The sequence below is a fragment of the Sesamum indicum genome, linkage group LG2 (assembly GCF_026168435.1).
Source record: "Sesamum indicum cultivar Baizhima isolate 11 linkage group LG2, ASM2616843v1, whole genome shotgun sequence".
In the NCBI taxonomy this organism is placed as follows: Eukaryota; Viridiplantae; Streptophyta; class Magnoliopsida; order Lamiales; family Pedaliaceae; genus Sesamum; species Sesamum indicum.
The window spans coordinates 615,661-628,223 of record NC_142658.1 but is presented as its reverse complement, the minus strand read 5'-3'; the positions used below and the strand labels follow the sequence as shown (position 1 = coordinate 628,223).

The 12,563-nt window shown below is 37.7% G+C and overlaps 2 protein-coding genes across 3 annotated transcripts; one reads left to right on the top strand and one right to left on the bottom strand.

Moving 5' to 3' along the window:
• The first annotated feature begins 1,851 nt into the window (after positions 1 to 1,851).
• On the top strand, positions 1,852 to 7,435 carry LOC105177522 (Methylthiotransferase). Of its 2 annotated transcripts, none has more exons than XM_088878031.1 (11): positions 1,852 to 2,068; positions 2,195 to 2,233; positions 2,649 to 2,740; positions 3,467 to 3,716; positions 3,885 to 4,004; positions 4,094 to 4,169; positions 4,547 to 4,755; positions 4,935 to 5,043; positions 5,483 to 5,575; positions 6,406 to 6,566; positions 6,681 to 6,820. In XM_088878031.1, the coding sequence occupies exons 1-11, from the start codon at positions 1,901 to 1,903 to the stop codon at positions 6,744 to 6,746; spliced, it is 1,383 nt and encodes a 460-aa protein (XP_088734157.1). In that variant the 5' UTR covers positions 1,852 to 1,900; the 3' UTR covers positions 6,747 to 6,820. The 2 variants fall into 2 exon arrangements, with proteins under 2 accessions (XP_088734157.1, XP_011099009.2); XM_011100707.3 differs by having other exon boundaries at positions 1,853 to 2,068; positions 6,747 to 7,435.
• An 80-nt stretch (positions 7,436 to 7,515) lies between these two features.
• Positions 7,516 to 12,124, bottom strand: LOC105175573 (C2 calcium/lipid-binding plant phosphoribosyltransferase family protein). The gene has a single exon (XM_011098059.3). It carries the CDS (start codon positions 10,757 to 10,759, stop codon positions 7,778 to 7,780), a length of 2,982 nt encoding a protein of 993 aa, XP_011096361.1. The 5' UTR covers positions 10,760 to 12,124; the 3' UTR covers positions 7,516 to 7,777.
• Positions 12,125 to 12,563: the final 439 nt, after the last annotated feature.

Below are 12,563 nucleotides of genomic sequence, written 5' to 3'. Positions count from 1 at the left end.
AAACATGGTTGGAAGAGGTTCTGTAGAGAGAATTCCGTCAGAATCACTGATTTTTTGCAATTTACGTATCATGGTAACTTGCACTTCAGTGTAGATATATTTGATAAGACTGGACTTAGGACCAATTAGACAAAATTTTAACAATTTAGTCGAATTTGAATTAATTATACATTTAGTGTAATAAATCTAGTTTTGATACGAATCTTCTGCCAATTAGTTGACTGCGAAAATGTATTAATTACCCTTTTAATAATGAAAATCTGAGAATGATAGAGTTAGATGATTTGTACAGAACTACAGATTTCTTATAAGTCATAAAATCTAGACGACATTAGTATGATTTGAAAATTGTAATATCGGACAAGTGTTGTAAGATTATTCAAGTTTTATTCATCTTTCTTTTCCTTTGTCTTGATGATAAATTATTTTAACACATTTTAGTCTATCATCAATTTGTATAATTATAATATTAAAATTATTACACTTAAATCTCCTCTAAAAATATAAAATTATACTTAAATTATTTTTTAGATTTTTTCATTTATAATTGTACCACTTTTTTGAAGATTTGACAGAAGATACTTACATAATTTGTAATATATACTTAAGGAGATAGATGTAATAGATATAAAATTAAAAGGTGCAATTTTAATAAAATATTATTTTTGAAGTGTAGCCATTAGATAAAAAAGAATCGTTGAAGAATGAAAAATTAGTCAACTTTATATATATATATATAGAGAGAGAGAGAGAAAAATCCAAAGACCCCCCATGTAATAATAGGAATGTTAAAAAAACTCTTATGAAAATTAAAGTATCAAATACTCCCCCTATGATATAAAATAAAGTTCAAAAAACCCCATCCGTACAAAAATTGGGCCACACGCGCTTTGACTGCGATTTTCCTATAAAAGTACCTTTTTTTTTGACATTTTTCTCATTCTCTCACATTTAATATATAATATTATATATATGTATTTACTAATTAATTTTTTTGTATAATAATTATTTAATTAAAATATTATATATTTCTATTAATAATAAAATGTTTTTTATATAATAATTACTTAACTATTTATATAACAAAACACTATTTTAATTAAATTAAAATTAATTTTATATATAATTAAAAAAAAAAACAGCAGTGGCGTCATCGGTCGACGCCCTCCTCACTCTGGGCGAGGGAAGGAAGAGGGAAGGGGAGGTGTGCTGGGAGGAAAGGGAAGTGGTGGGGGAGGGGGGAAGAAGATGGGGTGGGGGTTGGGATATAATTATTATTTTTGATTTTTTTTATAAATTATAATTACATGTATTATAAATATATATTAATAATTATAAATTATATATATATTATAAATTAAAATAATTATATATTAATAAACCTAATTGACCGGTTGACTAGAAGGGTTATTTTAGTCATTATATCTAAAAAAATAAATTCAAATTGACCAGGGGGCGGTGTGATTATTTATTGATAATATTAGGATGATTTTTTATATTAAAAATTTCATAAGAGAATTTTTTATATTTTGTTATATCACAGGGGGTCAAAATGGATTTAACCCTATATATATATATATATTTACTTGCTATATGTAATGTCAAAGTTATTGCAATCGACATAAGGGCCAGATGGTTTGAAGCACTCTGATATTTGTTGAGTTGAGCCCTTTTCACCACACGTTCCAGGCCAGTTCATTTTCATATGGCCCAAATACAGCCCAGCTTTATGCAATTAGCCAATCCACTTTATGCTTCTCTTCTGATTCATTTAAATTGAACCCATTTTTGTAGACCGGTGCGCGGCCCAATTAGCGATCACCCAGTTAAATGCTGCAATATATTCTACGCTCTCTCTCTCTCTCACTCTCTCCTCCACCCTCTCTCAACGAATCAGCAAATGGAAGACATAGAGGATTTATTGGTGGGTGGTGGCGGCGGAGTGCCGCCGGGGTTTCGGCTGCCGGTGGCATCCGCCGTAGGGGTTCAGCCAAAGCATAAAAAGAAGAACAACAATATCCAAGATTCTCTCAAGAGCTACACTGCTGCCAAAATCCCTGGCACTCAGGTTTCTCTCTTCATATGTAGTTATGCATCAACCTAAGGTTATATAATTGTAAATTCAGTTTTTTTTAAGCTTGATTTTTACGGTATTTCAGTTGTATTTATGTTTATTGTTTTATATGATGTGCAGACGATCTACATGAGGACTTTCGGGTGTTCGCATAATCAGGTGAAAATCTTCATTCAACGCTTTTTTTTCTCCAATTACATGTGTTAATGTGAAATATTTTTATTTTTAACTTTTTTTTAACCAAGTGATTGCTCCTCCTCAATTTAATAAGATGTGCAGATGCTGGATAGAAAATATTAAGACTATTAGTTGGTTGAAACAGATAGAAGAAATGGAAAATGAAAGTTGGCATCTTTTTCTTTTTTTTTTTTTTCTTTTTGCGCAACAGTAATAGTCAATGTTGGGAAAATGCTTAGTATTGCAGCATTGTTGTCTGTGCAAGTAATGTATATAGCAGGTGAACCTTGCTTACTCGAGTAGATATAGAAAGACTGAATGGGTCACAAGTGACTGTCTCTGGAAAAGACAAAAAAAGGAAGTTCTCTGTACTGATATCTGGTTATCAATCTTTCAGAGTGATAGTGAATATATGGCTGGCCAGCTTTCTGCATTTGGATACAATTTGACAGAAAGTCAGGATGAAGCAGACCTGTGGCTTATAAACACGTGAGAACCCTTCTTCGTGATCTTTGCATTTGTCTTTTGTTCTTTTTTTTTTTTAAATTAAACAAGATATTCTCAAAGTTTGTCTTGAAATGCTTGCATACTGGAAACAGAAATGACTCTCTGTGTGTATGTGTGTGTGTGTCTGTGCCGATGGTGTGCAAGAACCCTTATGAATAACAATTTCATATATTCTCAATCTCTGATTTCTGCATGAATGGGTGGTTGTGCTGTCTATCAGCTGATGATAAAGTTTTGATTTGGAATTGTTGACTGATTTGTTTATCTACGCTCCATAACTTTATGGCAACCAATCTGCATCCATTTTTGTTCTCTGTTTTGGCTTTATGCAATCGAAATAGTTTCATATCTTATGGGTGAAAGGAAGCCTTGTAGAAGTTTCCTTTCTGAATTTTAGTAAAGTAATTAGAGCTGCTGCAGCTTGTTAAATTGTTTTGTTCGGATGTAGTTATTATGACCTTTGCTTATTTGAATTGAGTTTCCAGTATTCCTTGTTAAGTAGCCTAGTCAATCTGCCATGAGTTTATCTGAATAATACAATGTGTTTAATGTGTTGATCATGTCCTGTCTGGTCGATGATAATTGCCTTAAGTTTGACTATGTGGTTCCACATGTCGGAACTTTCTTGTATTTAAACTTGATTTTCAGTTACTTCTCTAGCATGCTTGTGCTTGCAGCTACAATCAAATCTATGCTTCTATTGTGCAGCTGTACAGTTAAGTCCCCTAGTCAATCTGCCATGGATACACTTATATCTAAATGTAGAAGCGCGAAGAAGCCTTTAGTAGTTGCCGGATGTGTTCCTCAAGGAAGTCGTGACCTGAAAGAGCTCGAAGGAGTTAGCATAGTTGGAGTCCAGCAAATTGATCGAGTGGTAGAAGTTGTTGAAGAGACCCTGAAAGGTCATGAGGTGCGGCTTCTAACCCGTAAGACATTACCGGCACTCGACCTTCCAAAGGTGAGAGAGTTGGATTTTTATGATTTTTGTCTATTGGCACAGTTTCTTTTTGATTCAATATATCATGCATTTTTTTTACTGTTGGTTTTCCTAGTTTAACGAGAAACCACTTGTAAACGCAAGTACTCATTTGTAATTAAGTCTGTAAACTCATTTCTGATTCATCAGGTGAGAAGAAACAAGTTTGTTGAGATCCTTCCAATTAATGTTGGTTGTTTAGGTGCTTGCACTTATTGCAAGACAAAGCATGCTCGTGGTCATCTAGGAAGCTACGCAGTTGATAGCCTTGTAAGTCTAATTGATAGAGAATCAGGCGGAATGATTTGTACTGTCAACTGTTTGTAGTAGTTTAACTCTACCAATTTTAAATATTGTAGGTTGGTCGTGTAAGAACTGTCATAGCTGATGGAGTCAAGGAGATCTGGTTAAGTAGTGAAGACACTGGAGCATATGGTATGTAGGGCTATCTTTCTTGCTCAGAACTTACTTTAACCTAGGGGTTAAGTAGTGAATGAATGAATACTGGGAGAAGTTGCTGGCACTTCAACTATGTGAGAACGCTTTGGTTCTCAACCAAGCATTCCCTAGTAGCAAGGAGTTGTGACAGGAAAGTAATTGTTGCTATTCATAGAAGTTTTAATACCAACATTATTACGACTTTATGCCCATGTACCAAACGTTGTGTTGTTCATATGGTGATATCTTTCTGTGTTGAAACAGAAAAAAATTATGAAAAGATAAACTAAGAGAATTTGTAATTGCTTTCTGATACATAATGGAAAAAAATGATTCTTTCAAACTGCTTACGGTTGTTGACTTTTGGTTTGCAGGTCGTGACATTGGAGTTAATCTTCCAATTTTGTTGAATTCTTTAGTAGCAGAGCTTCCATCTGATGGAAGTACAATGCTGCGAATCGGAATGACTAATCCTCCTTATATTCTAGAGCACTTGAAAGAGATAGCTGAGGTTTTGCGTCACCCTTCTGTGTATTCTTTCCTTCATGTACCAGTTCAGTCAGGAAGTGACACCATCTTGACTGTAAGTATTAAACCATGTTTTCACATAACACGGACTTGTCTGTCCAATGGCATTTATACTGTAAAACTTACTTTCTTTTCCAAACTGCATGATTTTTCATATTTTTAAGCTTTGAATGGAAGTTAGTGCACCTTAATGTCATGGTGTGGTAATATCTTATCTCTAATGTTCATGTTCAGGCAATGAACCGCGAATATACTGTAGGCGAGTTTAGGACAGTCGTTGACACATTGATTGAACTGGTTCCCGGAATGCAAATAGCTACTGATATTATATGTGGATTTCCTGGTATTTTCAATTTACCTTCCTTTGATGTGTCCTTTAATGTTTTGATATTTGTGTTTCACATTCATGCATCAAATGGGGAAAGTGTAATATGTTAAATTATATTTCATGTGATTGCTCGAAGATAATGCTCTCCACTTTGTAAATGCATTAAGTTCTATGTTAAACCAATTTTTGGTATTATAGCAATTTCTTTCTGTAAATTGAAAACGATTGGATTAGTTGTGAGGTACTACAGTGATTGGAAAAATGTCAAATCTTTCTTGAAGAATATCTAATATGTAATTCAGTTACTTTAGAGAGAACTTTTTAGGTGCTCATTATTTTGGGGAATACTGAACATACCATCCACCCCCCAAAGAGATTGGTTTCATCATTTATGGTCCCAAACTAAACAACCATATTTGTGTGTGATCCTTGTAAATTCTACTTTGCTTCTCAGGGGAAACTGATGAAGATTTTGAACAGACAGTCAACCTCATCAAAGAGTACCAGTTCCCTCAAGTTCACATATCACAATTCTACCCTCGGCCTGGTTAGTAGTGCCTTGTTGATTGCTGGAAAATATATTTTTGCTTCTTACTATTGAGTTTTAAAGGGCTTGACTATCCTTTTGACAAATTTATTATCTTTTATTTCTTCTTTATTTTATGGAAGGTAAAATTGAAGAAAACATCACTCATTTGCTTAGTTACATCCTCTTTTAAGTATGATGACAAATCGATAGTAATTGGTGGCATGAATATAAATCTATATTGACCTTGTACGAAGAGAAAATGTAAAAAAGTCAGATGGAGGATTTATTCTTCACAAGAAGTGTTTGGACTTTTGGAAAATTCTCATCATAAACTAGGATGTAGCTCAACAATTCTTCAACCTAGTTACTCATTCCATAAAAATAATGGAGAAATTAAACCAGTTATTATTTTATTTACCAGCATATACTATGTATTTGAGAAATGCGACCCTCCTACATGAGAAACTCATTTCTTTCTTGCTAGAAAATTAAATGTAGCTTCTTAGATTCTTATGAAATTCTGGAGTATGCAGTTGGTCCTCCTGCCTTGCATAACTGTGATATGAACTTTCTAAATTTTGAGAGGTGGGAATATGTTTGAGAGTGCAACATTGTGGAGCCTTCCCCCCCACATGAATCTCTTTAACTTATGATTTATGAATAAATGTATACATATATGTGTGCATACATCTCTGAAATTAAGGCTACCTTTGTGGTGGAATAGTAGGTTCTTTATTTGGCTTTGAAAGTTCAACAATGCTTTCTGGTGCTTAGCTTGGGGTTCCATTAAAATTATTTAGTCAAACAGAGTTCTCTGACTCTTGATTCTGATCTTCTATCTCAATCAGGAACACCTGCTGCAAGGATGAAAAAGGTTCCCAGTAATGTAGTGAAGAAACGCAGTCGTGAGTTGACTACAGTATTCGAGTCATTTAACCCGTATGTTGGAATGGAGGGCAAAATAGAGAGGATATGGATTACTGACATTGCCACAGATGGAAACCACTTGGTAAGATCATCTTAGGTTGGGTCCTAAGTCAAGAAATTAGCAAATATCGGACTCAGTCCATAAGGGCATTTGGATTTTCTTGACTCATTTCAGCAACTTTTATCTAATTTACAGATCATTTCTTCAAGTTCACCCTCCTCAATAAATGCAATTTCTCTACTTAATTTTCCAATGCGCTAGGTGGGTCACACAAAGGGATACATTCAGGTGCTGGTGGTGGGTCCAGAAACCATGCTGGGGATTTCAGCTATGGTGAAGATAACATCAGTTGGAAGATGGTCAGTTTTTGGTGAGGTGATTGAGATCCTTACTGAAAATGTTATTTCCCACGAGAATTGTGTCGACAAAATCTCATGTTCCAACTTGAATGAGACCTGTTGTTCAAAAGACTCAGAAACCTGTGCTTGTGGACTAACAAGTGGCTGTGAACAAACTGAGAAGAATAACTTCTCAGTTTCAAAGGATGATCGGAAGCCAGTCGACTATAGAAGCCAAAACCTAATAGGATGGTTACTTCGGAAGCGGAAGGATAATTCCCATAGAAAGGTAGAGAATGAGATGGTGTCGGAAATGGAGGAAAAGCAAAGAACCTCTGCTAAGTTGCATGAGTGGGCTCTTGTTGATAAAGCTCTGCTTGTTGGAATATTCATGAGCTTGTTGACGATAATTGCTGTTTTCTTTATCTGGAACTAGAGATTTTCTCTTCTGGGATAGTATAGTGTATGATTAATTGGACAAGCTGTTGCAGGCCACTGGGGTTGAATTTTTTACATTACTTCTACTTTTTTGAGATCTTATCTCTGATGGAAATTGATATTGTAAGCTGTATTGTTTTTATTATAGCCGAATTAGAAAAATTGTTGAGAGCATTTTGGAGAAGCGAGCATTTTGGAGAAGCAATGAAACCAATTTCTATAAACTTGGACATGGGATCCTTATTACACTCGGATACATATGCTATAGTTATACTTAATTTCTCCCATCTTATTATTCAATAAGATGCCGAATACTATCAAAATCAATGAACACAAGACAGCGAAAATTGTTCTGCCGAATACATGAAATGGACAAACAGAAACTGTGGGTCTGGGCAAGTAACCCACACTGGCTGAGGGTTGCAGGCTTCACTCTTGCTGCTGCTTCTGCTGCAGACTTATTTTGATTCATTTGGAAAGTGAATCTCTCTTCTTTACTATGAATATGCAATCATCTCACAGAAGGGAGTCTGCCCTGGATGGCAATCTCTTGAAGAAATTGACAGGTATTGGTGGCAACTTGTACCTGAGCCGAGGATGGCGCAGTACATAAAGCCCGATGAGCAGTGCGACAATTTGGAAAGGAGTAATATACAAGAACATAGCCCAGATCAATGAAAATGTGACAAAGATAGTTGTGGCCCTTGGATCCCTCCAGCTCAACAAGGCAAGTACTCTCTCTCCTTGCATTGCCAAATCTGATGTCACTGTTTGAACTCTTCCCGCCACCGTCCTCATCCTGTCATATCTCATCCTCACAATGTCAGTTGAAAGTGAACGAGAAGTTGGAAATGGTTCGAATTCCTCTTGTAGTTCATCCGGTTGAGCATCCTCTGCTTGAGAAAGCCAAGCATCCATGTGTGGTGGTTCCCTGGGCCTGAACCGATAGTTCCACAAGCCAATGACAAAAAGGTAGAGGAAAAGTGTAGGCAAGATCAGCTCCGGGTAGCATACTAGTATCAGAAACAAAATGTGCATGAGGATTGTGGTCAGCGGGTTTTTCCAGTGACATATGTCATTGAACCAGCTAAGCACATACTGAATTCCAGAAACGAGTAACATTATGCGGGTGAAGTTGGCTTTGCTCCTCCTGAGGCTAAACATATGGTAATCCACATCCAGCATGTAGTCAACAATCTCTGCTCTGAGTGGTGGCTCCGCCCGGGCTAGGCTTCCGGCCACTATGTTCATTGCATGGTGGCGCAGCAAATCAACGTGCTTAATGGATATGGGCTGAACATAATGCATTTTTGGGAGCAATGGCTTCCCATATTGTGTCACCATGTTCGACCAAGCTGTGCACGTGAAACGTATAGCCAAGTGGAGTTCCCCATTTTTCTTCAAACCAGAGGTAGAAAGAACCAACAGCGGGTATGAATGGGTGTAAACTCGATCAGTTTCCAGGGTGGAGACCCTAATTCTCACCTTGCCAATTCTCTGATCCTTTGCGTCTTCTTTATCGTTGATGTGACAATTGTCAAAAACGCCAATCGTGATCACAGTATAAGGATCATAAACTTCCCAAGTATACTGCTCATTCCAACGAGGATGCAGGTTGTCGAGAAGTGTTCTGGTACGAACCCATTTGTTCCCATACTTGGCCACACAATAAGCATCAGTCAGTTTACCCTCTTTCCCCTTCATTGCCTGCAGATTTCGAGCACTCAAAATGCCAACCTCAAGAAGGCCAATGCTGGGTTTGTGCAGTTGCTTGGCTGATGGCCGAAGGTCACTACTGAAATGCGTGGACTCATCAAGGACATGGTAACCAGAATCTATGGTAAGTCGAAGATAAATTCTACTAGCGAATTTGTCTTTCTTCTCCCCACCTTCGTCCTTCACCAAAGAAGGCTTTTGAAGACCAAACCACTGGGCATCAGGCAGCTTAGCATTTTCAACTCTCCGTTTAACGTTCCTAAGAGGTATAAGAACCCTTCCAATCACCTCATCATTTGCTGCTTTGTCCTCCACACTAACAACTATATTCTCATTGAAAGGCTCCCATGCTACATACATAAGCTCCTCGTTCCACTCCGGATTTATGGTCTTCGTTGAAGAAGGCCTAGTAGTTCTGCCCTGATTTCCAAGCTCCACCCTCACAATTGGATCCGGCGGTCGTGATTTATCTGATGGAACGAGATCTTGAGCTGCAATCACATGGACTCTCAGATAATGCAGCGTTGGTGAGAAATACACTTTTGATCGTGTACTGTTCATGTTTTCCTGGTTTACGCTATGAGCATCTGAGTGCCAAGCATCAGGGAAGGCCTCATCAGCTTGTGTCCCCATCCAAACTGCAAGCATAATGTCCCCTTTCTTGAGTAACTCTCCTTTCTTGTCCACCAATTTGAACCACTGGGGAGCCAGAGGACTATCAGGTGGTACACGTTGAGGCACTTCTGATACATCAAATGTGATCTTCCCAACAAAGTCATCCTTCGAAATATCCTTATCTTTCACCGTGATTTCAATCAAACTGCTTTGCAGTCTCTCCTTTGAGAATGCAAAAACGCGATCCCACACTGGACTTTGATTCTTCTCAAAGTGCTTCGTCACCCCTTTATAATTACCAACTTTCACCTCGACATATGGATCAAGACTCCCAGAAACATCCATTACTGGGAGATCCATAGCTTTTACAACCCTTACGTACAAAAAGTTCATCTGCTCCACCAGATCATAAGTGCTTTCAGTTTTGTCCCTTCCCCAATATCCCATTCTTGCAGCCAGAGGAGGACTTGTCTCCATCACCGCGTACTCTGGCTTCTTCCCTGGAAATTGCATTTGCATCACAGTAGTGGCTGAAGAAACCAGTTCAGCTTTGGAAAAATCACCCCGGGTTTCCCGGGCTGGAGTAGGCCCGCCGCCTCCGTTAACAGTTCCCAGAGAGTAAAATTTTCTCAACTGTTTTTCCTTCTTTTTCTTCTTGCTCTTGTCATGAGTTTCCTTGTAATAGTACTCATCATCCAACTTATTAGCATCAACCTCCTTCAACGGAGTAGCAGCTTCCTCATGATGATCATAATGGATCTCCATACCATCAACACCCCCATGCAAATATAATTTCAAGGCAATATCACCCTTTACGTGAGAAAAGATACCTCTTTTATCAAGAGGGTACTTCTGCACCAGGGCTTCTTGCTCAGGGAAAGGAACAGACATGCCAGAAATCCGAACCTTCCCAAGGAAGTTCTTGTGGTGTCCATGCTTGTTATCATTGTACACAAAAACCTCAATCGTCTGAGTGGACAAATCTTGGGGGTTCTTGACATTGAACACTAGCTTCTCATTCCAAGAAGGGTTGAGATTTTTGGGCTTAGTGGAAGTTCTTTGGCGCTGCCCTTCAAACTCTACTTCTACAAAAGGGCTTGCACTCCCATGACCATCTTTAGGCATGAGATCATGGGCATCAAGAACTTCAACCACAAGTTTAGCCATTGGTGATAATGAACCAAGCGATAGTACTTCAAATCTAGAGAGAGAGACAAGCTATGGTTGAAAAGAGATGGTAAAGAAAGAAAGAGTGGGAGTGAAGAAGATCAGAGAACAAGGAAATAAGGAAGGAAAAAGAGACTGTGAAAAATAGTAGGCAGTGGGAATGTCATCGGGTTATTTGGAGTAAGAATACAGGTCGGGGTAGTAAATTTGTAATTTGTTGCAAAGAAAGAGCCGATAGTTTTGGTGGAATAAGGCGGCCACTACACTCGTTTATCTCTTTCGGTTCTTGTCTGTGTGTGTTTTCTGTGTCTGTATGCATGTATATACGAAATAAAGCAGGTATACTATACATATGGTTCGTATTACACGGAATGAACCTTGTGTGAGTGTGTGCATGTACATTTATACATATGCACGTATACATATATTCTCTGAAAATGACATGCATCTGCATTTATCCTTTGACAAATCTGAAATATTTTAAAGCTCTAAATATCGTTCAAGGATCACAAACTGCTTTAATTAATATCAACTTATGAGACGTGAGTTTGGATACAAATGTCGTTCAAGAGTATTTCTCTCCTCCGTAAATTACTAAATCACAAACTGCCCTTTGATTACATACCTTAGATGGTCCTACTGGCTTAGATTCACAGCTTTTTGGGTGATGAAATTCTCCCTACAGTGGCTTCCCTCGGACCACCACCTATTTCCACTATGATCTTTTCTGTCCGATAGCATGAGACGACCTTTAAAAAAGACGGGAATGCCCAAAAGTAGATCCCTCTAACTTTTCACTAAATTCTTCTGTTTCTGCTTACAGCTTACAGCACGACTGACTAGCCGTTTTAGCTGACCCCAATCAGCTGTACAATGCAGTAAAATTTGCAAATGATGAGGACAATATCATACTCTTGACTTTGATTTAGTCCATAAACAATGCTGTTTTTCTTCAGCACAAGAACAAATTCAAGAAGTAGAAACTCTAAAACTCAAAATCAACTGCTATATCAACGGGCAGTAGTGCATCATTGTTTCCAGAAGTCCAGAGAAATGCCCCTTCACGAGTCTAATATGATTAGATTTCAATAAAATGAGCATTCTAATTAGAACAATTGCTGTACTGCACTTGAGGAATCTTTACTTTGTCTTTCAGTGCAAGAACAATGTTAAAAGTACAAAGAATAGTGCCCTTTTTCCCCTCTTTATCAGTGAAAATTGTTCTGGCACTTTGAGTAAGGATGAAAGTTTGATGATCATCTTGGATCAGCCACCTGTTGCAAAAGATAAGAAGGAAAGTCTCTTCCAGAATATACAATTGGGTTTCAAGCATTTGTCTGAATGTTCTACTTTTTGTTTAATGAACTTTGAGAAGAATATTCTTCAATGGATAGTTGCTCCTCTTTTTCTGTGGTCCAATGCCATTTCCAATTTCCCTGATTCCAAAGTCTGGGTAGGAAAATATCAGAAGTTCTGAGCTTCACTGATCTGACCCAAATCAGGTCCATGGTAACTTGGACTTAAGATTTGAGCTCAAGAATCAGTGTAGGCCGATTCATGTCAAATTCATGGGCCGTAATGTAAAAGCTGTTTGCAACGGTTCAGTCTGTTTATTGAGCCCAATGCTGATGTTCAGAATGAGCTGAACAGCCTTAAATTGCCAGGGTCAGTGTCCTCCCACAATTATGTCGGAGGTTATTTGAAAGACCATTTAGGTTGAGCATACAGTCAAAGGTTGAAAGCATTTGAACCTTGGCTGTTCGGCTTTGATTAATTTCCACAGCCACACGGTATATATTAATGA

Excerpts from the sequence above, each read along its gene's own strand:
- LOC105177522 (XM_011100707.3), top strand. The coding sequence starts at position 1,901 with ATGGAAGACATAGAGGATTTATTGGTGGGTGGTGGCGGCGGAGTGCCG. Across the intron at positions 4,170-4,546 it reads TGAAGACACTGGAGCATATG|GTCGTGACATTGGAGTTAAT; the intron begins GTATGTAGGGCT and ends TTTGGTTTGCAG. Across the intron at positions 6,567-6,746 it reads CCACAGATGGAAACCACTTG|GTGGGTCACACAAAGGGATA; the intron begins GTAAGATCATCT and ends CCAATGCGCTAG.
- LOC105175573 (XM_011098059.3), bottom strand. The coding sequence starts at position 10,759 with ATGGCTAAACTTGTGGTTGAAGTTCTTGATGCCCATGATCTCATGCCT.